Source organism: Gopherus evgoodei, chromosome 4, assembly GCF_007399415.2.
Source record: "Gopherus evgoodei ecotype Sinaloan lineage chromosome 4, rGopEvg1_v1.p, whole genome shotgun sequence".
Classification (NCBI taxonomy): domain Eukaryota; kingdom Metazoa; phylum Chordata; order Testudines; family Testudinidae; genus Gopherus; species Gopherus evgoodei.
The window spans coordinates 134,667,834-134,694,911 of record NC_044325.1 but is presented as its reverse complement, the minus strand read 5'-3'; the positions used below and the strand labels follow the sequence as shown (position 1 = coordinate 134,694,911).

General features: G+C 51.2%; 1 protein-coding gene across 2 annotated transcripts; it reads right to left on the bottom strand.

The window, feature by feature from the left end:
• On the bottom strand, positions 1–27,078 carry CSRP1 (cysteine and glycine rich protein 1). Of its 2 annotated transcripts, none has more exons than XM_030561189.1 (6): positions 26,974–27,078; positions 11,314–11,426; positions 8,722–8,890; positions 6,269–6,398; positions 3,567–3,660; positions 1–1,649 (listed from the first exon to the last, which is right to left on the bottom strand). In XM_030561189.1, the coding sequence occupies exons 2-6, from the start codon at positions 11,423–11,425 to the stop codon at positions 1,573–1,575; spliced, it is 582 nt and encodes a 193-aa protein (XP_030417049.1). In that variant the 5' UTR covers position 11,426; positions 26,974–27,078; the 3' UTR covers positions 1–1,572. The 2 variants fall into 2 exon arrangements, with proteins under 2 accessions (XP_030417049.1, XP_030417050.1); XM_030561190.1 differs by lacking the exon at positions 26,974–27,078 and adding an exon at positions 25,639–25,719.

Genomic DNA, 27,078 nt, shown 5'->3' with positions numbered 1-27,078 from the left:
CTCATTCTCAGAGCTTTATTGAATACATAATTTTGCTTGAATGCAATCCTTGTACATGGCACATACAGTAGAAATATTGCAACATAATATTTCTCCTGCACTGTGGAAAAGGTATGTGGAATCCTAGACGTCTCTGCTTCAGGAGGAAACAGAGGAAATAAAACCTGTGATCTTTGCTCAGGTAACACCGTGAAGGGAGGGAATGATGCCAAGTGAATTAGTGAAGATTTAGGTATAAACCCATAGAATGCTCTGTGTGATCCCATGTTCTGTTATTCCTTGGCCAGTTTTTGCATCTTTCTGTTCTGCTCAAGGGGTTAGATGGCATCTGAGCCCATGAAAGCAAAGCCCCACCTGAAGCCCCACAATGAGAACTGTACTGGGGAAAGTTTGTTTGCTCATACAGCACTGTAAACTGAGGGCAAAACTGGCCCTGGTTTTTTTTTAAAACATACAAATATTTTCCAGCTGAGTTTGCAGCCTGAACACTGTGGCATCAACTGTGAAACAAGCATGAAATTGACCTCAATGTTCAAGCTGAGAGAAACACAAAACCGTGGCATAAACAGTGAAAAGCAAGTTGGATTGCTTCTACGCTCTCGGGTTAATAGGCTAAGGTGCTGTTAGTAACGCAGGAAGAGAAATCGGAGTGAAAGGTTTCCAAGTTAGCCAGTGACGCTGGGCATTGGTTTTTAGGAACATCATAACAGGCAGCTTTGGGCTGGGGTTTCCAATGTGCCAAGTGCCCTTTTGAAGTCTGTGGGAGCTGCAGCGGTTCTGAAAGAGATCAGCACCCTGTTGGCCCCCCAGAACCGAGGCAATCTGAATCAGTGGCCACTTTGGAAAGCGTACTAGTTTACCAGATTTAGAACCAGGGTGTAACTTCACATTGCTGCACTGAAGTCAATGGAGCTGGGCCGATGCACACCACTGGGGAGCTGGCTGGTGACTTATATTGGACTGTCCCTCCAATTAGTATTTTTAATACAATACACAATTTAAAAAATATTCTCCTCTCCCTCGTTTGTATCTCTCGCTCACATCAGTCACTGGATCTCTGTCTCCCTCTGTTTCCAGACAAACAATAACCCACCCATAAGCCCCAATCATTTGATTTTTTTTACATCTAGGAACGATCGAATAAGGTTTGTTACACTCCTCTGACGTCCCAGTGGCTGGTTGCTTTCAGAGCCTCAGAGCACCCAAGTTTCACAGGTGAGCCTATTACTTACAAAGTGACGCTCCCCAGCTGCGTGGAAAGTTCTCTGCACGAGTGTGAGGGCGTCAAGTCCATTTGGCCTACGCTAGGGCTGTTTGCTCCTGAGTCAAAGCCCATGGCTGTCAACACAAAGATTCCCGATTAGTTCGGTGAGCTTTGGGTCAGGAAACCAGCAGGCAAGTGAGTGGTGGGCTAGTTAGAATAAGCAGGAGTTTATTGACAGAAGCACTGGCAGGAAATGGGGGCAGGACCGGGCTGCCTTGATCCACGTTTGAAGGTCAGTCTGGACGAGCCTGGTATCGGCGAAGCGCTCGGCACTGCAGGGAAGAGGGGGAGGAGCCAATACTGACGGCTCACTCGGAGTGGATGAGCGCGCCGGCTCCCTGCCCGAAGCCAAACCCCTTGGGCCCAAAGTTCTTAGCGTAGCATCCTGCAGGAGAGGAGAAGCCATGAGTGATGGCAACACAGGGAAGGGAGGGGTGCCAGCCACAGGGGACATAAGGATGAAGCAGGAGGTGGTTTTACGGTGTGGGGTCAGTGTTGAAATAGGCTTGTTCCCAGAGTTCAGATCTGGCCCCATCTCTCAGGTGGGCGGAAACAGGGTGAAGAAACAAGCACATGGGGACTGGTTAACACCTTTCATCAGAACAAGGGCCTTGTCGTTACCCCAGTAGTGAAACTGAGGCACAAAAGGGGGGGAAATGACTTGCCCAAGATCACACTGCAATGTCAGTGGCAGAGCTGGGCGCAGAAACTAGGCGTCCTGGCTCCCAGCCTGGTTCCCTATCCACTGCAACTCTCCCCCACAGCCTGGACATAGTTGCCCTTGTTAGCTGGCTGCTGGAGGAGGGGGTTTAAAGTTTACCCTGGGTCAGAGGTGAAAGTAAGCCGGTCCGGTCCGGTCCAGTGTACTGGACCAGCTTCCGTGGCGGTGATTTAAAGGGCCCAGGGCTCCAGCCACTGCGAGGAGCCCCAGGCCCTTTAAAGTGCCGCCGGAGCTCCGGCCGCTGGGCTCCCGTGGTGATTTAAAGGGCCCAGAGCTCCACAGCAGCTGGACCCCAGGCCCTTTAATTGGCCCCTGAGCCCCAGGGCTCCCATCCGCCTCTGCAGCTGGTAGATATGGGGTGATTTAAAGGCCCTGGGGCTCCCAACCACAGCCCGGAACCCGAGGGCCTTTAAATCTTAAAAGGCCCCGCCTCTTCCATTTGAGGCCACACCCCCACTCAGGACTCCGGCAGTACTGGTAAGTCCTTTAAGTTACTTTCACCCCTGCCCTGGGTTAGTTTCTCACCTCGACTGCTCAATGTGAACAAGAGCTCCCAGCGGAACCCCAGAGATTAGACTCACATGGAGTTCGCTCCCTTCTCCTAGATCCCACCCACACACCGGCCCTTATCAAGTGATAACCCCCAGAGTCACTGTCAGTGAGCCCTGGGCAGAGCTCACAGGATAATCATCAGGGGCGGCAGAGTCTCTGGTTTCGGGCAGAGAATTTGGTGCAATGAAAGGTGTACGATTGTCCGCCCCAGAGACCAACCAGAAGGGACACAAACCCAGGCAGCAGCGGGGCAAGTTCCCCCATACAGAGCTGGGGCCACACACAAGAAGACTCTGCAGCCAGTCACACGTGGGCAACCCGGCTGCTGGCTGCAGCACTTTGGGAGCAGCTGCAGAGGAGCCTGGCTTTCCCCTCTGGGGTGAGTGGGGGGGGAAGAGGATGTGGTGGCAACAGCCCCATAGGCAGGAAGGGGAAATGAAGGCACTGATGTGCTTGCCCCTCAGGGGGCTACTAGGGCAGGCAGGGTGGGCACTGCCCACCTCTTTCAAAAGCAGAAGCATTAGAGGTTTTACAGATTCCCATTGAAAGACACTGACATGTTAGGTTCACTTGACACTTCCAGAGGCCACCAGCCGCCCCCACAAACCTAGACCAGCCTGGCTATGGCCCAGGGAGCAGGGTGAGGTAATCTGTAAGTGCTAGATGGGGAGAGATCCAGTGGCTCTGCAGCCCACGTGGCCGGCGTGGCGTTAACCCACAAGGGGCCATGCCACTAGAGAGTCTGAGTGCTCGCTGTTCCCATACACAGGGTGCTCTCCGGGTATATCCCTGCCCCTCTGGGGCCATTCGGACTGAACCTCCCTCCATTCATATTTCAATATCAGCTACTCCCCCTGCCCCCAATATTTTAGCAGGACCTACAATTGTCAGCATCTCGTGTGCTGGTTTGGGGTCAGCAGTTCATTCTCCCCGGATACACCCCCGCAATGCCCCCTCCCCCATCTTGCTCTGGATTCCTCTCTCTCTCAGGTCCCAGGGATGCCAACTTGCCGGGAAGGGGGTGCTCACCTTTGCAGTAGATCTCCCCGTCTTTGTCAGCCAGCGTGGTGGATTCCAGGCCTTTGCCACACTTGGCGCACCGGAAACAGGCCTTGTGCCACGACTGCGGGGAGAGGAGCAGAGAGCAGTCATAGGGGGTGGGGGGCAGAGCAGGGGGCCATTCAGGCAGTCATCCACTGGTAGGACACCCAGGGCATGTCAGTCCCCTGGCTCTCCCCAGCAGCACTCCCAGGGTCCCGCCACAGGAAAAGCTGTATAGTGAAAAGTGCCTGTTCCGAGGCCCCGGTCACAATCCCATTCTCCTCAGAAGGGGTTCAGACATGCTACGGCCTGGGTCAGACCTATGTGGCTTGATCTCCACTCCATGGGACAGTGGATTTAAGGTGAGCATGACTCTGTGGTACCCAGGTCCCCCCAGTGTCGCTGTTTCTAGCAGCACAGCCTTGGCTTTACCCCTTCGCAGTCCCTGGCTGGTATTTCCAGCATTGCGTGGAAGGGTTGGCTTTTATCACACTTCCTTTTGTCTGGACAGGACCCTCAGTGCCCAGCCCCTCCTTAAAGAGGTTTTAAATCTTCCGAGCACAAGTCCCAAGTCACAGCCAGAATTTCCCTGGGAAACAGCATCCTGCTCTAGCCTAGCTCACATATTCCATTCCCCTCATAACACAGTGCCCCTCAATGGGTTGTCTGCATCAGGGACTGACCCCAGAACCTCAGAGTGGTGACAGAGCCATGCTGTGAGCATGGGCTACCCCTGCATCCAGCAGATCAGCTCAGGGAAAACCACCCATTACCCTGGTGAAACAAAACTAACTGGCTCATCAGAAAAGATTCCAGGCGAGTGGGATTTCAGAGGCTGGTCTAACCTGGATCTCAACCAGTCATGCATGAAACTGGTTACAGATAAAACATGCTCCGTTAATCTTGTTTCCAAACTACCAGCCACCCACAGTTTAGGATTTGCTCCTGTAAAGAGTTAACTCTTAAACATTAGGCTGCTGTGGATCAACACAACTCCTCTGAAGTCAGCCAAGCTGTGGCGACTGGATTCGCACCACCTAAGGATCTGGAGAGAGCCCCTGGCTCCGTATTCTAGAGACGAAAGCATCCTAAAGCACTAGAATCAGAACAAGCGCACCAATGAAAGTTACACCCCTATGTTGAGACCACAGGCACCAGGCTGACTTTTAAAACAATGGCTCTCTCAGCTGCTCCCCGAGTTCCTAATGGATAAATCAGTTAAGCTGCAAATAGTGAGAGCTGCTGACACAGGCGTTTTAAAAAAAACACCTGCTTTGGGAAACATGGAACCTTTTCTGGGAAAAGAAAATGTGGACTTGGGGTTGAGGCAGGAGGCAGAGACAACAGGCTAAGGTATGCCACCAGCAGAAGAGCTATCAGTGCATTTCAGGACACGCTGGTATCCTCTCTCAGTTTGTTTAGACACAGCAACGTTTCCAGCGTCAGATACTTAAAGATGTAGAATGCAAAGTCTCCCACTAAACACTGCCCAGATTTTTGCTCTAAGGGTCTATTTTCACTGCAGGATCACAACGGGTTCTTATCTGGGTTTTTCCCCAACCCATCTTCCCATCCACACACAAAACACCTCTCACTTGAGTTTAGTGGTGCTTTCAACCCAGGTTAGCTGGCCACTTCCGCTCAGACTGGTGACCCACCCACTTTGCAATGAGGACACTGTGGGCCACATACAGTACAACCGCTATGTCACATGGGCCACAGCTCGGTGCTGACTGGGCCGCAAGTGAACTACTAAGCTGAACCCACTTGAAGGCCAGTAGGCCTCCAATGCCTTCCCTCAATTTCACGTCCCCAGGACAGACAAGTTCTTCCACAATTCACTGGGAGAGACTCAGTTTGCTGCAGCACGTAGAACCATGAAACATGGCCCCAGTAGTCCTAGCTATGCACATGGGGATCACAGCCCCAGAGGACCCAGTAACACGAGTCAGGCTGGACTAGTGGAGGGTGCTGCAGGTCAGGACTGCACAGAGTTCCTGGCGGGCAGGACAGAGTCTAAGACTGGAACAGCAGGAGATGCTACAGATGCATTAGCAGAGCTGTATGTGTTCACAGGGCAAGGCCCAGGGAAAACCCAAAGACAGTTTGGAGACTTCATCACCCTGCCTCATGCAGAGGCCAGCGCTGGAGGAGAGAGGAGCCTGAAGACTTAGGAAGCCAGCAGCTGGGTGAACTAGGCTGTGGAAGCCAGATGCAGCCTTCTAGAGCCTAAGGGGAGAATGCCAACACGGCGGTTTCGTTGCAGCAGACTTGTCTTCCAGCCCAGGGCTGTGATGCACATCATTCTTCTCCCAGGGCATGGGTAGGGGGGCAGGAGAAGGGACCAATCATAATCCCCCAGGATCAGGGAGATGGAGAGGGCCTGTGGTTACCCCGTGCGTGCAGCTCTCTGCCACCTGCATGTATCATAAAGACAGAATTTTCAGAAGGGGCCAGCACCACTCATAGGGGCCAGATTCTCCAGAAAGCTCACAGCACATTGGGCACTAGCTGAGCTCTTAAAAATCCAGCCCCATTTGTGGATGCTGGACATCTGGCCCATGATAGCATCCAGGCTTGGCCATGGACCATGAGCCCTAACTCACGGACCCTTTCAGAGCTCCCAGCCACATGCTGACTCAGGAACCACCATTCTGCAGTCAACTCCCCCCACGGCACTGCTGTCTTACCTTCCCAGCGCCAATCACCTTCTCAGCAGCATACACGGCCTGCCCGCAGCGGGGGCAGCCATCAGCACCGCCCACCTTCTGGGCCAACTTGGAGGCATTGGGGTTGTTGGTGGGCCGATGGGGCTGGCTCCTGTGGGATTCCAGTTAGGGAGAGTTAGTTACCTGGTCTGCATGACTGGAAAGCAACAGCAGACAGAGATGGCTGATGAGACCAGGAGGCTCCACATTCAGGGAAGAAGGGAAGTCTCCGCTAGGGCCAGATTGTGAGAAGGGCTCAGCACATGAGTTTCCATAGGGGGCCGAGCCCTTCGGATGCTCTGGGCATCTCCACATTGGGAGAGAAGGGTTAGAACTTTCTTCGCAGGGGGCACACAGGTTACAGACTTTCCTGCAGGTGTGCTCTATGGGACAGCTGCCTCTATTAGCAAAGCACGGCCCTGACAGATGATGGAGAAGGCAGGCTAGAGTCACTGTCGCTCCCATCATGCTGCAGGGAGCCAGCAATTCTGGCTGAAGAAGCTCCTCCCACCCCATGGATGACTTTCCAGATGCTATAAGCCGCCCTGCTCTGAATGGGGGGTGCGCACGGGAGCTGCCCCGCTGGAAGTGAAAGTTCAAGACTTCAGCACAACATTTTGTCAAAACCCTTGCTGCTGTTTGACCAGTGCTGCAAGGAGCACCAAGCGAGGGCTCCACTGCCCCCAAAGGTGGGTGTTTACAGCATGGCTGCTAGCTTGAGTTGGCTCCTGCCTAAAACCCAAGTGGAGATGAGGTGCCGGAGTCCTTCGCTCGATGGAGCTACGGGAGTCAACCCCTGTACCCTGCACCTGAGATTGACCTTGACTGGCTCTTTGTAGCCGAACCCAGCACCCACCATCAGCACTGGTTCGGTTTCAGCAGCTCTCTTGGTATGGACATGTTATTAGGATGGCAGACCAATGAATTACAAAGTGCACTTACCAAGGGATGCTGCTGCATGGCCGGGGATCACGTGCACACCAAAGGCTTCGGTAGCCAATGATGGACCAAGGGATTGGGGACTGGGGATTGGTCCTGCTTTGTGCAGGGGGTTGGACTAGATGACTTCCTGAGGTCCCTTCCAACCTTGATATTCTATTATTCTAAGGAAACATCTACACTGCAGTATGTGTGCGCGAGTGCAGTGGCAGCTCATGTAGACATATCCACACTAGCTGTATTCTAAGTAGCTCTCTGAAAAGAGAAGTGAGGGTGCGGTGCTGCAGGCATCACCATGGGATGCACAAATGAGTACGTACCCAGGGGGTCAGGCAGCCTTGCACAGCCTGCATGGATGCCCACACCACGACGGCTTCACTTCTATTTTTAGCAAGCTAGCTAGAGTATGGATAGCACAGATCTGGCTACACAAGCTGTACATCACACCCCTGGCTGCAACGCAGACCTACTTGTAGCCTGAACATCTGGCCAGATCATCTGAAGGACCTTGATTGATCCAGGTGGCGCTCGATCTTCAAGGGCACTACGTCCCTTTGGGATTTGCCTTGATGATGATGAACTCCATCAAGGTAAGAACTCCAGTGCCTCTGGGATTTTACAGTGAGACCACCTCAAGATAGCAATGACACTGTAAACCTGCACCTTTGCTTGGCAGTGAAGACACGGCTGAAGGGCTGGTGTACACAAGAAAATGTGTGCAACCCAGTGACGTTGCTCAGGGGGGTGAAAATCCACCCCCGGGCGACATAGTTAAGCCAACCTAACCCCCAGTGTAGACAGAACTAAGTCGATAGAAGAACTCTTCCATCGACCGAGCTACTGCCTCTTGGGAAGGTGCATTAACCACAGCAAGGGGAGATCCCCTCCCATCGCTCATTTGCTGTAGCGAGTGTCTACACCGAAGCACTGCAGCTGTGCCACTGAAGCATTTTAAGTGTAGACATAGTCCTAAGCTAGGCTTTGATTGTATTGGGCCCAAGAGTAGAGACCTCCCATTCTTTCTGGTCATTAAAACTACCCAGGAGGGCAAGGGCTACTGGTTTCATTAGGCTCCTGCTAGGTTATGTTTTAGCTGCCAGCTTGATTATGTTCTCAGGGCTGCCTTTGTTAACGGCAGGGGGCATCATCTCAGCAGGTGAATGGCTCAGCTAGACGCCCAGCTGCAGCCAGGCACTAGACTGACCCAGTCAGAGGATCCTGGGGAGAGGCTGATGTTTACAAGGCTGGGAAGAGCCTGCCAGCCAAACTGCTGACTGCTAGGGGTCAGGAGAGTGCAGAACTTTACATGGAAATTGAAAGACGTGGTAGAAAGCAGGATTTCTTTAGAACAGGAAATGCTAACAGAGCTGCTCAGCTCCCTCAGCTTCCCAGTGCCCCTCTCCACTGGGGCCCCCACAGCCCAGCGCTGGGATGGGAGTGCCTCTCTGCAATTCCCTTTTATAGTCACTATTTTTGAAATGAAGGCTCCAACTCACTCTTCTGATTTGATTCCCAGCGACTCTCCCTTGTCGGTGCTCAGGGTCCCTGCTCCCTGCCCATAGCCATAGCCTTTGGGGCCATACTTCTTGCCGTAGCAGGACTTGCAATAGATCTCTTCCCCGTGCACAGCCACGGTGGTGCTGTCCAGGTTCTTTTTACAGACCACTGGAGAGGAACAAGGGGAATATCACACTCAGACCTTGGCCAGGAGTTTATAGGTCATCTCTGGCTTCTGGGCAGCCAGAACACACTGGCGAGTCTGAAAGCATCAGTCCTCCCAAGACATATTATGTGTCAGATTATGTGCAGAGAACAGGACCATCGGTATGAGTTAAAAAACAATCAACCCACCCAGGTAAAAGCCAGGAAGTTCAGAGTTAAAAGGTGAAATTGACATTAACCCCAGTGCTGCCAGTGGGTAGAGCAGATGCAGTTTGAGAAATGACAAGTTAGGACATCCCTTTACAAAGCTCATCTGCACCGTTCTAAGGGTTTATCAGGAGTGGTGCAGGCAGGGGAGGGCTGCATAGACAGTCAGTGATCCCAGCCTTTGCGGGATCGGTTCCATGGGATGACAGCAGAAAGTGTGCGTGCCAGGAGAGAGTCCAGCTCGGTCCAGGCCAACCCAACTGGAGCATGCACCTGCCAATCAGGAGACTGGCAGCTTAGAACTAGCTGATGACAGGCAGCACAGACAGCACTCTTGGACGCTTAGACACACTTGACCTCCAAGCCCTAGCACTGGATCAGATAATCCAAGAGGAAGTTGTAGGGATAGGGAGGAGGCTGGAAGGGGCAGGATCAGAGGTGGGGGCAGGGCTCACAGTCCCAGCCTGCAGCCTTTTGATGTTTACCTACCTCTGGCTGTAAAGGAATGAAGAGGCTGGAAGAGCCCAGCAAGAGCCAGACACTGGTGTGACTGACAGACTCAACCCCCATCTCACACGCATGACTGAAATGTCAGCAGGAAGCCACTCCCCATGGCCTGCTTGTCTCCTTGCCAGAAGGAAAATTTCTTGCCCTTAAACAATGTTTCAAGAATGCAAACACAGAGCCGCGCGTTCCTCTCGGAACGCTCTGCAGGCCCAGTGCTTTCCACCTAAATATGGGATCTTAAATCTGCGCTTCCCATCCCCATGACTAAATATGGTGCTTTTCCTCCGGGACAGCTGCTCCCTGGGTGCTCTCTGTGCTTGGAGAGTAGGAAGGGAAAAGGAAAAGGATAATGTTTGCCATGTAAGGAGGGTTATGTCAGGAATTTCTGTGGGTTAGAAGCTTCCTGAGCCCTCTGTAGCAGAGCTAGCTGGGCTGGTATTCAGAGCCCATCTAGCCCAGCGGTTCAGCAAATCCCCACCAGCTGAGCCATCAGGCATTTAAACAGTTAATCTACACTTAACACTTGCATGGCTACATCTGTCGGGGGGGGAGACACACACCCACAGCCAATATAGCGATGCTGGCAAAAGCCCCAGTGTAGACGCAGCTATGCTGACAGAAGTGTGCTTCTGTGGGCACAGCCCATGTCCTTTGGGAAGGTGCTGTTCCTACACAGGTAGAAAAACTCCTGTCAGCGTATGCTGCACCCGCGCTGGGGGGTACCTGGGCTCTGTAGTTCAGATGTAGCCTTACACTGGGGAGAAGCAAACAAAGACCAGGGCTTGTGGGCGGGCCCCATTTCCTGTGCGGGAAAGCAGACACTGGAGTGCACCTGTCGAGTGGGGAGATCCTGTGCCGTTCCCTGGAAACTCCTCCCCTTCCCCTGCCAGCTATGATCTCTGGGGAACTGCATTTCTTGGGACAGCAGGTGACAGCAGTGGAAAGCAGCTGCACAACCCAACCCCATATTTCTCTCAGCACAGGTGACATCCACCCAGGTGGGAGCTAGCATGTCAGTTGCTGCTCCATGTCTGCATCCTTTCCAGTGCTGGGTGGCATGTGGAGACCGCCGTATGGATGGGCTGAGGCTAAGACTGCCAGACGGGTGAGGGGGGCCCAGGCACCGGGCATGCTGCAGGCATTTGGTCACCAGAATGGCCAGCAAGCACAAGGTAAAGCAGCATCCTCTGTCCACAGATCCCCAGGTCCTGCAGGGTTCAAAGGCCACACTCCAGCCGCCTGCAAGGCCCCACACAAACCCTTCCCTCTTCATTCAAAGGCGGTGCAGAGATGTGCCCTCATGGAGTTTCTAACCCTCAGCACCGCTAGGATGGCTTTGCTGTGGGATGGTACAGTCAGGGCTTTAAAATAGTGCATTTAGGTATCTAGGGGGCCTGCGCTTTAGACCCTGGTGTGGTTTAGGGTTAGTGTTTCATTTAGCAATGTGGGGGCAGAAGTTGCATGGATGTTTCTCCAAAGCACCCCTGCCATTTCAGTCCCTAAATCACCCACGGTGCTTTGCAAAAATCCCTTCCCCCAGTCTGGAGGAGAACAGAGAGCTGCTCCCAGCCCAGCAGTAATTAGCCAAATGTCAGCTGTCTGGGTCTGCTCTGCAGCGCCGGGGGCATGTTTACATCGCTGGCAAGAGAAAGCAGGCCAGGGCGTTGCCATGTCAACAGAAAGGCCAGGACCCCACGGGGCGCTGTACTCACGGCACAAGAAGCAGGACTTGTGGAAGCTGTTGCCTTCACACTGCACCTCCTCGGCGAAGTACACGGCCTTCTGGCACACGCCACATTTCTTCCCTCCACCCCAGTTTGGCATCCTGTGGAAAACAGACAGGAAAAAACAGATTCACCCCAACGGGACTGAGCAAGGCAGCTGCTGGACGGCGCAATTAGAATCCTGGGAAAGGACCAGGACACCCCGCAGGTGCCGGGGAAAGATCCTAATGTCACAGGGACATCTCAAAACCCAGGTGTGTAGGCTCCAACCAAGAGCACACGCACTGCACCTAATTCACGTAACGCACAGTTTGGAGCTGCATACGCTGGCATTGCCTGCAAATTCCAGCAATGTTTCCACTTGTGTCCCAGAACTTTCTTGCCTGGAGCTGGAGCATTGCATTCTAGTGCTAGTAGTTAGTGCAGGTGCCCCTGAGTATAAGGGAAGAGTGGTGGGATGCATTTGGTACATGGTTCACACACTGGCTGGCAGTCAGTGTTGTCCTCAGCAGCTCTCCAGCCTAGATGCGGCTCTCTCTGCTCTGTGTGGCAATTCAGCTACCCACGAGTGCTAGATGAGGCATAGGAAGGAGAAAATCAGATTCCTGTGTCATGGGCACGCAACAGAGATTTGCACCCCTACAATGTGGAGAAACGAGACACTTCTTCGTTGCTTTGCCAGAGGTGCAGGAATTTTCCCATTCCCTTGGACCCCTGAGCCCAAGGAATTTTCAAGGAGAAAAAGAATCTAGATTAACAGCACTGCAGGATAGGTTAACAGCACTTCTCCTGGGCCCCAGGTCTGTCTAAGGTGCCCCTCACCATAGTATCACCACTGGACATGGGAACTTTTGTACCCTTTGGGCACAGCTGACCCTGCACTGTTCACTAGGCCAGAGAGAACCAGCAACTCCCTGTTATAAAAGGGTAAAGGAATGAGAGTTGGAAAGCAGGGAGGAAGAGGAGAAAATCTGCACAGGCTGAGACAGACCAGGCGAGTCTCACCCCACATTCTGGGCCCCAGTTATCTCCCAGTGGAATGACAAAGCAACAGGCCTGGGGCAACATTCCTCGGGGTCTGGCTGGCTGGAGTGTGGCGGATGAGAGGGCTTCCTGCAGGAGCAGCCTGAAAAGTGTCACTAGAATCGCCCGCTCTCTGAACATCTGTCCTACAGCTGTTGATGAGGATGAGAGTGGGGAAAGGGATCCCCGATAAAGGCAAGAGACAACATCTGTGACTGTGCCATGTATACTCAGATTCCGCAGTCCTCCCCACACCTCAACTGCACACACTATTGGAGTATTAGCCCTGTATTAGCCTTCCACCTGGCCTCCCCGTTCCCGGGAGATTTTAGTTTTTATCTTGGATCCAATACCAGAGAAGAGAATCAAAGATGCCCAGGATATCTAGAGACATACCCACAAACTTGACAAATGTCACAAAACATTTAATTGCCTTGTCTAGGCCAGCCCTGAAATTCTAACTTGGCTGTAGGGGGTGGAAAGCAGGGCTTCCTATGGGGTATCCTCTTTTCCTGGGAACTCAATGCCAAAAAGGTATCAGAAAGGGACCACCGAGTTGAGGCAGCCCCAAGTTTTAAAAAATGCAGAGTAATCAATCAGGATCAGGACTTCAGCTAACCCCCAAGGACAGAACAAGACATAGCCATCATGTAAACTGGTTTCTCAATGCATTGCAGGCACCAATACCCTTCCTTAGCCAGCCTCATCCTCTGCCCCCACCAGCCCTACGGCACTGGGCTGTAGAGCGGTTGGGACAGTGCTTGCTTTGGTGCCGTGCAGCCAGGTACAGAGATTATTCCAAGGACCATGCAACCCAGTGGGAACACGCAGCCTTCTGCTCTTTGGCACAACATCAATGAAAGCAGCAGGGCAGGTTCCCAAGAGATACAGACGGGTTTGCCCAGACGGACGCCACACACCAGCCAGAAGAGTTAACTGCCTCCAGCAGCTTTAGTACTACAGCTCTGATGAAGAGGACGCATGGTTCAGTGATTGCAGGGGAGGGGGCAAGATGGGGGGAATAGCCTGAGTCTGGGGGCCATTCCTTATTCTCTCTCTGACTCTCTATGTAACCAAGGGCAAGTCACAGCCTCCCTGTGCCTCAGGGCCCCTGTCTGTACAATGGGGTAATACCCCTGCCCTGCCTCACAGATGGTTGAGGAGAATAAATGCATTGAAGACAGTGAGACCCTCCGATCCAGCCCCATCACTGCAGTAGAAACACTTTAGACTGACAGGCGAGGCTGCAAACTCCACCTACCCACACAGTCCCAGGGAGACTGCTCACCCGAGCGTTGGCAGCATCAGGCTGTCGTCCTTCTGTCGCAGGAGAGGTCGAGATCTTGCGGGAATGAAAGAGCTACATAAAATATTCCACAAAATCCCTGAATTAGGGCTTGTCTGTACTTGAAGTGCACAAGTGGCATGGCTGCAACGCAGCAGTGTAGACACTCACTACGGCGAGAGGAAGGGTCCTCACATTGCTGTAGTTAATCCACCTCTGCCCCATGAAACGGTAGCTAGGCAGCAGAAGAATTCTCCATCAACTGGGGGCTAGGTTGGCTTTATTACATCACTCAGGAGAATGGGTTTTTCACACCCCTTAGCAACACAGCTGGGTCAACCTAGCTTTTTAGTTTACGCCAGAGGCCTTCCTAAGTTTGGTGATCTTAGCCGAGATTCAACTAGGCATGGACTCAGGACGGGGACAGCAGAGAGCTCCAGGTCAGGAGTGAGGGCTGGTCTCCACTGAAAAAGTTACAGCAGCATAGCCTCATCTCTCAGGGGTGTGAAAAACCCACTCCCCGGAGAGACGGAGTTAAGCCAACCTCACCCCCGGCATAGACAATGCTAGGTCAGTGGAAGAATTCTTCCGTCAACTGGTGACGACCTCTCGGGAAGGTGGTTAAACACCATCAATGGGAGAACCCCTCCCGTCCGCATAGGTAGCATTGATGCTGAAGCGTTTCAAATGTAGACGTAGCCTGAGGGACAGACCTGAGCCCAGCACTGGGCTAGCAGGGGAGGCTGCATTGGCGGAGCTGTGAAGAGGGCTGACCCGGCGGCTAAGCCTTGCTCTAGCAGTGCTGTGCTAGCAGTTCCTGAGTCACAGCCGCACATTCCAATACCAAATATATTTAAGTGACCTGCGTGGGTTGCAGGGATAAAACACTACCTAGGATGGGGAATTGTGTCAAGGAACCACCTAAGGGTGTCTTATGGGCAGAGTGATGCACTTAGTTAAAAGATTAACTCCAGCAGTCTGCAGCTCCTTGCTCCTCCCCAGTGCCATGTAGGCTGGGGTTTGTGCATTTTCCTTTCTGCTGTGTCTGGCTGCTGCCAAATCCCTCCCTTTCAGCCAGATCATTCTGGTCCAGAGCCCTGGATGGCCTTAAAAGGACTGTTTCTCAGAATCTAATTTCACTTGGCTGGGGTGGGAGGGAGCTCAGTCTCGCTCAGAAAGGGCGGCTCCCTGGAGAACAACAAAGCCAATACCAGCCGTACAGCACCAGGCCAGAGGCAGCCCAGGTACAGACACACTGCAATTCCCAGGACAGAGCTAGGGGAAGGCCACTTCTGTGATTAGAACAGAGCTTCTCTGATCCTTACAGTACAATCCTAAGCATTTGCTCACCCTCCTATGTCAGATACCAGCCTCCCCTGTCTCAGAAGGGACAGAGAGACCCATCACCTCCTACCCCTCAGTCCGTCCCCTCTGCCCCACTACTCCTAGGCAAATTCCCTCTCTAGTAACCAGCCAGCCAAAGACTGCCCTGTAGTTTCAGACAGATACACATATCTGTTGTTCAGTGTTCCAGCGCGTGCTCTGTTCAACCCCAGAGGCAGCTGCAACCAAGTTTAGTACCAAGCTGTCTAGCAGGATTTGCTACAGCCGGCACTGAATCCAACCAATTGTCCCCCTGTGATGAAGTGGGGCTGTTCTTAATGTTTCCTCTGAATACTGTGTGAATGCCTTGGTTTCTGGCCGACATTTTATCTCCGTGGCAACTAATGGCCCAGGCCCTTCCCCCCTGCAACGGGATGCTAAAGGTGTGGGAGAACAAAGAGATCGGGTGACCTCCCGGCCCGGGAAATAGACAAAGGCAAGAAAGGAGGAGCTGGAGGGGGTTTCAGCTAGGAGCTGGCTGGGGACAGGAGGTGAGTGCAGATGGGGTTGTCTGCCTCACTGGGCCCCAGAATGGACCCAGCTGAGGGGTCCGGTTCTCTGTACCTACAAACTCTGTTTTAGACCATGTTTCTGTCATCTAATAAACCTCTGTTTACTGACTGGCTAAGAGTCACATCTGACTGTGAAGTGAAGTGGGTGTGCGTGCAGGACCCTCTGGCTTCCCCAGGACCCGGCCTGGGTGGACTCGCTGTGGGAAGCGCACGGAGGGGCAGAGGATGCTGAATGCTCCAAGGTCAGACCCAGGAAAGTGAAGCCGTGTGAACTTCTTGCCCTGAAGACAGTCTGCTCCAAGGGAGAGGTGGCTCCCCAAAGTCCTGACTGGTTTTGTGGGAAGCAGTTCCAGAGCCTCGCTCGGGGACTCCGTGACACCCCCTCACTGGAACAGCTTTTTTCCGGAGCAGTTGTCGGAGTGGGGTTGGGATAAGCCCTCTTTGACCCCAGTTATCTGACAGGTTTAATGGTGCAGATGCGGCCTAAGAGAGGTTGCGCATGGTTTGGGGTCTCCTAGCAAGTCTACCACAAGAGATTTCAGCAGTGAACAGGGTATAAATAGATTCCCCAATAAACAAAGCAGCCTCAGTTTACCTCACAGAAATAGGGGCTTGTGGGACCGCTAGTGGAGAGAAGTCTTCTGATAGATTGAACTATGTCCTCCTCCCCCCAACCACACGCACACTCAGTCCACAACTCACACACGAGAGCTTGAACACTGAGTGGGGAAAACCAGGGATCAGAAAGCAGCAAGAGCGCTATTCTAAGGGTTCAGTGAAAATAGGAGGGCAGGAGAGTCAAGGAGAGGGACAGAGTGTAGTCAATGAACATAGGAAAGACCAGACCAGATCAGGGGTCTGGCCAGTGTAGTCCCGTGTCCCATCTGACAGTTGCCAGTACCAGATGCTTCAAAGGAAGGTGCAACCCCCTCGTCCCTGTAGACAGATGTGAGATAATCTGCTCTCCCATTAAGGCATCATCCTAACCCCTGCTAATAAATTACTGGATTAAACCATGAGGTTTTTGTAGCCCTTTAGAGTTTGTTCACAAGACTCAGAAGAGGGATCAGAGATTTATATCCACAGTTATAACAGTCAATGCTAAATTCTTGACCTCAGTGACATCCTGTGGCAATGAGTTCCACAGTCTAAGTCACACGTTGTGTGTTTGAAAAGGGTTATTTTTTTTGGAGGGTTTTGAGTTTGCCACCTTTCAGTTTCATTGCACATCCCCTTTGTGTGTTATAAGATGGTGAGGAGAGAAGCTCTCCAATCTACTTTCTTTATTCCACTTGCTCAGCAGATACTTTGATCATGTCCCGTTGGCGAGTGGGTAGAGGAGCATTGTTAATGGTAGCAATCGGCTGTCACAGGATTCTAGAGAAGGGAATCTGTGCAGTTGTGAGCTATTTGAGGAAGGGAAGTTTGTCAGAATCTAGCATTTTCTGAAAGCTGCGCCAGGCACCTTAGAACATAGTTCTGTGTAAAGCTGCTGAGTTCATCTTATCCCAATCTTCAAATTTTGAATTCACTAGGTGATGTCTTACTCTAGCCACAGTAAGTATGAAAGCTGCAGATCAGCATGGGAAATGGGCATTAGCACATCCCAACAGTTCACACATCGATGAAGTTGAAGGAAACAAGCAACCAAATGGATGGAGTGAAAAAAAATAATTCCACTTCTACTTGAGGAGAGCTAACACAGTCCATATTAGTGATAAGATTGAGAGAACTCATGCTCAGAGGGCAGAGAATCTGGTCCTTTGAATTCTCCAAGAACAACCGTGCCACTGAATGAAACACTACCATTGAAGCAGAACATTTTAGATTCACCTGACAATCCTGCAGGAGAGATATTTTCAATGCCATCATCACCGAAATGTAGCCACAATGACAATTTAAGTCCCTGTTCCAGCTCTTTAGCATTAGCTGAGATCAAATTAGTGATCATGCCGTAAAGACAACTGATATGAAAGGTAGACTGGGACCTGATAAGAAACTGTAACCGCTTGTGCCAACACCCCCTTGAATGCAACCCAAACTGCAATCTAAATAAGTGATTCAAGCACTTAGCCACAGATTAAATCGGTCTGGAAGAGTGTGACACTCCATACCTCAAAGTAGTGCCTTGAAACCCCTATATTCACCACTATCATACAATTACGATGTGTTTTGTACAAAGTTTGCCTTGTGAGCTATCATTTAAGAAATCTTGATCTGTTGAACCTTAATATCCTGTATAAGTAGGAGCATTACCAGCAGATCAAAGGACAGTGATCATTCCCTCTATTTGGCATTGATGAGGCCTCATCTGGAGTACTGTGTCAGTTTTGGGCCCCACACTACAAGAAGGATGTGGAAAATTGGAAATAGTCCAGCAGAGGGCAACAAACATGATTAGGGGGCTGGGGCACATGACTTATGAGGAGAGGCTGAGAGAATTGGGTTTGTTTAGTCTGCAGAAGAGAAGAATGACGGGGGATTTGATAGCTGCTTTCAACTACCTGAAAGGGGGTTCCAAAGAGGATGGATCTAGACAGTTCTCCGCGGTAGCAGATGACAGAACAAGTAGTAATGGTCTCAAGTTGCAGTGGGGGAGGTTTAGGATGGATATTAGGAAAAACTTTTTCACTAGGAGGGTGGTGAAGCACTGGAATGGGTTACCTAGGGAGGGGGTGGAATCTCCTTCCTTAGAGATTTTTAAGGTCAGGTTTGACAAAGCCCTGGCTGGGATGATTTAGTTGGGGATTGGTCCTGCTTTCAGCAGAAGGTTGGACTAGATGACCTCCTGAGGTCCCGTCCAACCCTGAGATTCTATGATTCTATGATTCCCACAATGGGGAAATGCATTCCTTCTGAACACTATTTATATTGCATCTGAAAAGAAAACGGGGGAATATTCTGCCCAGGTCTTTGCATTTGTCCAGACTGTGAAAATATAACTGTAGATGAGAACTTCAGGTGCATGTATCCCAGACTTTGACACGTTGGTGTGCAGTGCATCATCGGAACCTCGGTGAGCAATTGACACCTAGCAATCCTACAACATATGGTGGCTGTTAAAAGCTGCCAGCCAGCAGCCTCACGGTTAGTTTAACTGAAAGAGGAGAATTGATGCACCTGTTTCCCACTTGGCTGAGTTCTCAGGAAGATTGTAGCTCTGGTCCTCCACTTCTGGCAGTTAGCGTAGCTCCATTAGTTTCAATTGACACTAGCTGAGGATCTGCCTGCGTCCACATTTGTATCCAGCTACTCCCGCAAGTATGATGAAATCTGCACAGGGCACCAGGGGTCTGATCAAAGCGCAGCATGAATTTTATATAAGAAGGGACTCTACAGAGAGGAACTACGCTTTCAGTGGTTTTAGTTGGAACTGGCAGATTTCAGGCTGACACTGTCACAGGCTCAGTGGATGAAGTCTGGCTTCCAAGTTAACAAAAGTTTGTAACGACACAAGGCCAACACTGAAAAACAATTCAGAGACACGATGGAAGCTTTCCAATATTTAAACAAAGGCAAAGGTCAGAGACTGGGCCTAGGACAGGAAGAGGCTGAAATATGAAGAGCACTCACTTAATGAGCAGTTATTCAATGTTTTATTTTCTCCTTATTGTTCATGTGTGGCCCATGCTTTATGCCCTGCACACTAGCCAAACACTGCTCTGAATTCAAAATTATTAATTTCCTCATGGCCTTTCTTACGATGGTATCTAAGTGATTCACAAACTTATTTATTTTCATAGCATCCCTGTGAGATGAGGGAGTATTATCCTCACTTTACAGATGGAAAACGGAGGCACAGACAGATTACGGTCAAAAGTATCCACTAAATCTGGATGCCCAATCAGAGACGCCTAGGACCTGATTTTTCAGAGTGCTTAGCATCATACAGCACTGATATATTCAAAACCCAGCTCCCAGTGATTCAATCACAGCTGTAAGTGCTCAGCACTTCTGCAAATCAGACCCCAGGATATCAAGCCAGGCATCCAGAAAATGAGGGATGCATGTGTTAGTGATCACCTGTGAAAAGTTGGGTTTAAGTGACTAGACTAGCGTAAGGCCAACAGACCCCAGTTGTTGGTGGGCAAGTGTAATGATGCGGTTCTGGCAGGACCCAACTGAGAGTGCCAATTCAGAACAAATTGCTTAAAACGGCAGTTACAGCCCAAGGCTGGGGTTTTTCCACCTCTAAGGCAAACCAAACCAGCCAGACAAAGAAGACTTTGGTCTCACCCTACTGGCTAACCACAAGTCACACAAGCAATTCCCTTAGACACTCCAGTTTCCCAGTATCACCAACAGTGCCACTCGTTATGGGGACAAATGGTTATGAAAACCAATACCCTAGTAAAGAAAAAAAAGGATTCTCTCAATCCCAAAGACTCAAGCCCCAGACCCAGGTCAATATACAAATCAGATCTTACCCACAAATCACGCTGTTGCCAATTCTTTAGAATCTAAAATCTAAAGGTTTATTCATAAAAAGAAAAAGATATAGATGAGAGTTGGAATTGGTTAAATGGAATCAATTACATATAGTAATGGCAAAGTTGTTGGTTCAGGCTTGTAGCAGTGACAGAATAAACTGCAGATTCAAATCAAATCTCTGGAGTATATCCCCAGCTGGGATGGGTCATCAGTCCTTTGTGTAGAGCTTCCATTTGTAGCAAAGTCCCTCCAGAGATAAGAAGCAGGACTGAAGACAAGATGGAGCTGAGGCGTCAGCCTTTTATAGTCTTTTCCACGTGTAAGAACACTTCTTTGTCCTTACTGTGGAAAATTACAGCAAAATGGAGTCCGGAGTCACATGGGCACGTTCCTGCATACTTTGCTGAGTCTCAAGGCGTATCTGCCTTCTCTCAATGGGTCAATTGTATAGCTGATGATCCTTAATCGGCCATCAAGCAGGCTAGGCAGAGCTAACGCCAGCTTGTCTGGGATGTCACCCAGAAGCATAGCACAAGACCGTATAGAGCCAATATTCATAACTTCAACTACAAAAATGATACACTCGTATTGACACCATAATTATAACCAGCAAACCATAACCTTGTCTTAGAAACCTTATATAACTCCCCCACCCCCCCGTTTTCTTTTCAGATGCAATATAAATAGTGTTCAGAAGGAATGCATTTCCTCCTTGTGGGAATCATAGAATCTCAGGGTTGGAAGGGGCCTCAGGAGGTCATTTAGTCCAACCCCCTGCTCAAAGTAGGACCAATCCCCAACTAAATCATCCCAGACAGGGCTTTGTCAAGCCTGACCTTCTCACATGGGAGTAAGCCATACCCGTAAAAGGCACTTTTACACTGGTATAACTGCATTCACCTATGGGGTTGTATTGCTTTATTTATCCCAGTATAGTTGAACCAATCTGAAAACACCAGTTTTACAAGCTCTCCCTGGAGTTTCACTTGTAAAAGTTTCACGGGTTTTTCCACCTTTCAGACACAAACCACGGCAGGTCTGATCAGGCTGTGGGGGAATTTCACCATGAGGCTGAGGGGTGTGAAATCTGAGCATTACTTCTCTGAAGGGAAACAGGTCATCCTGACCTGTTACCCCACCACACTCACTGCTCTTCTCCCTCAGGAGACCAACAGTTGCTTGACCTTGCTCAGTGCCTGCTCTGGGTGATTTTGAAACAAGTCTACAGTGGCCAGGATCAGGGTGGGTGACACAGGGCCAGATTTTCAACAGAGTTCGGTGTGCTGGGTGCTGAGCACCTGGCCCCAATCAGGGGCTCTGAGTACTTGGAAATTTGGCCCCATGCTCTTTAACAAGTTTGGCCCCGCATGGCTTGGGCCAGATCTTTAGAACATGCATGAGGGCTGTGTAGCTCCTTCCCATTTCCCCTCCCTCAGGCTACACACAACTGCAGATAAGAATCCGGCCTCATAAGCACCTCTGAAGATCACTAAGGTGTCACTGCAGAAAGTAGCTCCCTGTGCGCCTCTCCGCCATTCCAGTGTCAAACTATTCACGGATGTTCTGTCCATCCTCTACACTCCATAATGGGTGAGCATGATTTATACAACAATTGCCTTGGATTTAGAGATGAGGAGACAGCTACTGAGGAAAAAAGGTTAGACGCCAATTAATTTTAGCTATACTAAAAGATTATTTAGCAGAGGAGAAGGGCAGATTTAATGCACTTGGATTGCTGTAGAGCATTGAACAGTGTGGCATGAAATCCCGCCTGTAAAGTTAATTCACACTTATTTGTCCAGAAGCAGGGCTACCCGTGGAGGGTGGGGGGCAAGTGGGGCAATTTGCCCCGGGCTCCACTTGGGCCCTCATGAGAATATAGTATTCTATAGTATTGCAACTTTTTTTTATGGAAAGGGCCCTAAAAATTGTTTTGCCCCAGGCCCCCTGAAGCCTCTGGGCGGCCCTGTCCAGGAGAACTCTCACGTGGCCTTGAAACTAGTGACAGAGTCTGGAACTGCGGGAGAGGGATCTAGAGAGGGACCTCAGGGACTGGGGTCTGATTTAAAGTCTTCCTGATTACTGGAAGTAAACAGCACGCTAACGAGATTTGCAGAGGATAAGTAAATGTCAGGAGATGCAACTCCAAGGGGCCTGGAGAGGTTAGACATCTGGGCAGGAAAGAAAAGCAGAATCACTTTGCAAAGATATATCCAATCCACTAAGGAAAGCCACAGGGACGGATTTCTGAGGCCTTACCACCTACCACTGGGACCAGCTTTTCAGGGGTTCTTTGCACCCAGAGTTCTGAGTTATTTTGGCAGTTTAGCCAGGAGAGCCCAACTCTCTCCTACCATATGTCACTTCCATCTGTGCAGATCGAGTGTGAAGTGGGTGTAGCACACTGTCACTCTGATTTGGTAGCAATTTACATCAGTTGTGCACCGGTGGAAGTGACTGCACAAGGAACAGGTCAGCTGGGAATTAGCCCCCATAGAGGGAAGACATTTGCTAAAGTAGAGGTTCCAAAAGAGACCTGGGGCCAACCCTCACTCACCCGGTGCAAATCAGGAGTAACCTCATTAAGTTAGCAGAGATACATGCATGTCAGACTGGTGTGAGAGAAAAGAGAATCAGGTCTCAAGCCTCATGGCATGATGACCAATGCAATCTGGGACCTAATCAGTGTAGCCGAAGAGAGCAGCACTCACTGTGTGAGGCCTTTTCATGGCTTTTTGGCTCGCAGCAAGGGAGTCAGTACAGGATGAGTTATAAATGGGATGAGTTAGGGTCCATGGAAGTGAGAGACTAACAGCAGCCCATGGCTAGTGCAGCATCCGCACACAGAGCTTGCCAGTGCACACCGATCTGACCTTCCAAGTGGAGAGCTTCCCCGAACCCAGGCAGACTCAGTCAGGCCATATTCTTGAGTGGCTTTGAGACAGACAGAGAATTTCCACTAGAGACCAGGCCAAGCCCTCTGCTGCTACCAGGGGGGACAAGCCAATGTCCCTGAGCCTGCTCCGCTACAGAAGGGAAAGAGCCGGCCCTGTAAACACCAGACCAGTGTGCTCTGGAAAGGTTACCATACATGGCCATTCATTAGTGCTAAAGGGCAGTGAAATTCCTAAGGAATGAGGTATTGCAGCCACAGAGATCGCAAGGATCCCCAGGCATTCCACAAGAGGGCTGCTGGCTGCAAGCTTTCCATCCAAATCCAGTTTGGGTGGAAAAACTGGAGTATCTACTAAGTGAACAGTTTGATGGGAAGTGTGTGCTCTCCATGGAAAATCCAGGCTGGGGATCCGGGGGGTGGGAGGGCAGAATCAAGAAAGAAGCTATTTGTTTTTCAGCAAAAAGCCAGGTTTTCCTGCAGGGAATTTCCCCTGATCCCTCATTTTCTGACCAGCCCTATTTAATGCAAGTAATTTAGCCCATACCAGGTACCTTTTGAGAACAGAGTCAGATCCTAGGCTCTATGGGCTGCTTTGCCCTCCCCAGGAGACGGAATCCTGAAGCAGACCTCCCCAGTTCTAAGGCAGAATTCGGGACAGATGCTCTGAGATGCACTGGGGTTCTGGCTGGGAGAGGCACAAAACCCCACAGAAGAACCCCCACCCTACCAAGCAGGGAGACAAGCCACACATCCAGTTCATACCAAGTCTCTGTAACAGCATGCCCGGAGGGCAGAGGGAGGAGTATCTTGGTACTACCTTTGCCAAGCTCTGAGCAGCTGAAGGCTCCAGGCTATTCATGGGAAGGTGGATCCCACAAGCCAGACCTTGCAGCCACCAGGAATGGGAGAGAGAAGCCAAGGCACCCCCTCTCTGAAGCTCTGTGTGGGGGGAAGAGGTGTCCATGCATCAGACATCTAGTAGCCAAAGACACAGGATGGTGCCAGGGACAGCACCTAGTAGCAATCTCAACACCTTCCCTCTCCCTGGTATCCCAGTGCTGGCTTTCTCATCAAGATGTTGGCTCACTGGCCCTTGACCCTCATGTTTTGAGCTAACCTCCAGCAAAATGGTTTACACCAGATAGTAAGTGTCTAGTGTACCTTGCCCAGGAGGGCCATCCCTAGGGGGGTGACGGGCCCGGGGTGGAAGTGACGGATTCATTTCTTCCAGGACTGACCACACTAGCCAATTGCACCAGCCTGCGGGGCCCCCCAAAGTGCGGGGCCCGGGGCGGTTGCTCCAATTCACCCTACTCAAGGGACGGCTCTGTTGCCCAGTTCTGGTTAATACCCCCTCCCCGCACAATCTCTGCTCTTAATTTGTGCAAACAATGCCTATCTGGATTTCTTGCTTTAACACCAGGCCGAAGCTCATTTATTTGGGCCACATCCTCAGCTGGTATAAATTGGTGCAACTCTAGTTATTTCGGGGAAGAGACCGGTACACTGATTTACACCAACTGAGGATGTAGTCCTTGAAGTTTACAGGAGTGCAACGTTTACCCAGACCGAAATGGGAAGTTAGAGCAGGGCAGTTAGGAGACAGGACTCCTGGGTTGCATGCCAAGTCCTGCCACTGATCTCAGGCAAGTCCCCTCTGCTCAGAGCTTCAGTTCCCCTCCCTCACAACCATCTGCAAAATGGAAATACAAATTGTTACCTACCTCCGAGTGGATTCTAACTAGTGATAGCAAAATGCTTTGAGAGGCCCAAATGAAGGGCACTAGGGAAGTTATCTTTGCTGCTTCATGGAAACTCGCAATTTTGAACTCCAGGAGCTATAGGCTTGGTTTCCCCATTAGATATAATCACACACACAACCTCTCTTCCGGGGTACAGAGCGCACATACATTTCCGCTTCCCTCGTGGCAGGAAATTCACTGAGCAGGATGATGTCAGCCTGCTTTTCTTGTTTAAAAGTTCAGAGATTCCTAGGTTTCTAGGCCAGAAGGGACCATTGTGATCACCTCATCTGACCTCCTGGGTAACACAGGCCGGAGAACAGCCCCACAGTAATTCCTAGAGCTGATCTTTTAGAAAAACATCCAGCCTTGATTTAAAAATTGTCAGTGATGGAGAATCCATCACGACCCTGGGTAAAGTGTTCCAAGAGTTAAAGACTCTCACCGTTAAAAACGTACACCTTGTGTCCAGTCTTATTTTCCTCCAGGCCTCACACATTTTCCTTAAAATATTTCAGAAAACATGGCTGTAGGATTCCCCACAGTCACAGAGATCAGAACTTGGGCCCATGCCTTTATCCACCAGGGTTGGTGCCGCTCATGCTCAAAGAATCTAAACACTGGCAAGAGGTGGTGTGAAGACCAAGCTCATTTCCAGACTTTGGTCACGGGTGAAATGAGTTGGGGAGGTCTCAGTAAACATTCACTGTGGACTCTGCATCAAAACCCCATCACATGATATGGCCCAGGTCTGGAAGAATAGATGATTTGGGGGAAGGGAGTGGGGGGTCAGCATTGTGGGGCACTGACAGGGCTGCAGGAAGATGTGAGACTACTGCCATTGCAGGTCAGGCTTGAGGGCCACTGGCAGAGCTAACAGGGATGCAAGACTGAAATAGCAAGAGGTGCTAGAACTCAGGACTGAGGAGCATTCATAGAGCTATATATGCATGCAGATGAAGCCTGTACCGGACAAGACCCCACCACGTGCAGCTCCAGCCAGCATCATGAACCCTTCGTTTCCAAGGGTACTAAACTCACCAAGAAGTATAGCATGATGGCTACTCCATCCTCATCCAAGCGTCTCTCAGTGTCACAGCACTACCACTCTGTTCAGAGGGTTCCTGCCATGCCATGGGTACAATGGACGCAGCCTGGAAGCTCAGAGAGGTAGATTGCAATCGTCAAGCCTAAACGCAGCCCAGGGCATTGCCTGGCACTTACGGTGGCATAGGCCAGCCCCTCTCCTGCTATGGAAATCAGGGCACAGGACTAACATGCTGCCTCAGCAGGTGTGGGGGAAGTCTTTGTACACGCCAGCTGCTGGGAGGGGTGATGGGATTCCATTGTAACAAGCTGATGTTAGGGCTGAGGCTGAGACGCATGCAGCTTTACATTACATGACTGAACAACTCCTCTTAACAGTGGCAAAATTCTACCTGCTTGCCAGAGCCAGGAACAGGGACCTCTGGGGAGGAGACTGAGGATGTACAATGTCACAGCCTTGAAATACAATTGATTAGCAGAACTTCTGAGGCAGCTCTGTGTAGCCCTGACAGGGCTGATATTTGATAGCACAGGTTACAATCCAAAGGGACCTTCAAAAACCTGGACCTGAAACAAAGCCCTGGTCCAGTCAGCCTGGGGATTTGCAGCCTGAACCCAGAGGAGACTCTCTTAGCTGGTCCCCAGCTCTGAACCTCTATTCCAAACACCCCAGCTTTGGGGAGTGGGAGGTATCTACAACCCCAGCATTAGGCAGCTCATCCCAGGGCTGTTCCGGCAGCAGCAGAGCCCTGCACTGGGATGACTCCCCTAAAGGTTTTGGGGAGTGGGGAGGCAGAAGGGAGCAGCCCTGAAACCCTGCTCTGAATTCGGCACCTCCGAGCCAGCTTTAGTTGCAGTTGCTCCGAACTCGGTGCCAGGGGTGCGGCTGGCTTCGTAGCTGGGAGCAGTTGAAAGTTTGATGACCGGGGACCAAGAGAGCTCAGGGACTCCGAGATAAACCAGACCCGCTGCCCCTTAACACATCCCCGGGCAGCACAGCCCCCGCGTAACAGAGCCAGGGCAAGAGGAAACCGGCCAGATCCTTTCTGACTCAGGCAATTGGCTTTCATGCTAATATGGTCCGGAGCGCGACTCCTTTGACGCGAGCTCCGGGCCCTGGTGTGGGAAAGCCCCGGGGCAGAGCGGGTCTGGGTCTGCCCGGACAGGAGCTACAGTCACGACGCGCCGCGTGGGGCTGGGGACGCTGCACGCGAGGGAGTCCACGCGTGACCCTGCAGCAGAAGCCCATGGAGGCTCCGGCCAGCCTGGGGTAGAATCCGGGCTCCCCTGCCCCCCAGCCCTGGGAGCAGCTGCCCCGAAGGCACGTACCTGCTGCTGGGCTGGGCTCTCCTTAGCTCTGCGCTCGGCGCTGCGCTCCCGGACTGGGCTCCGCTGGGGGCTGGGTTTTGTTCTTCCCAGGAGAAGGCGTGTCCC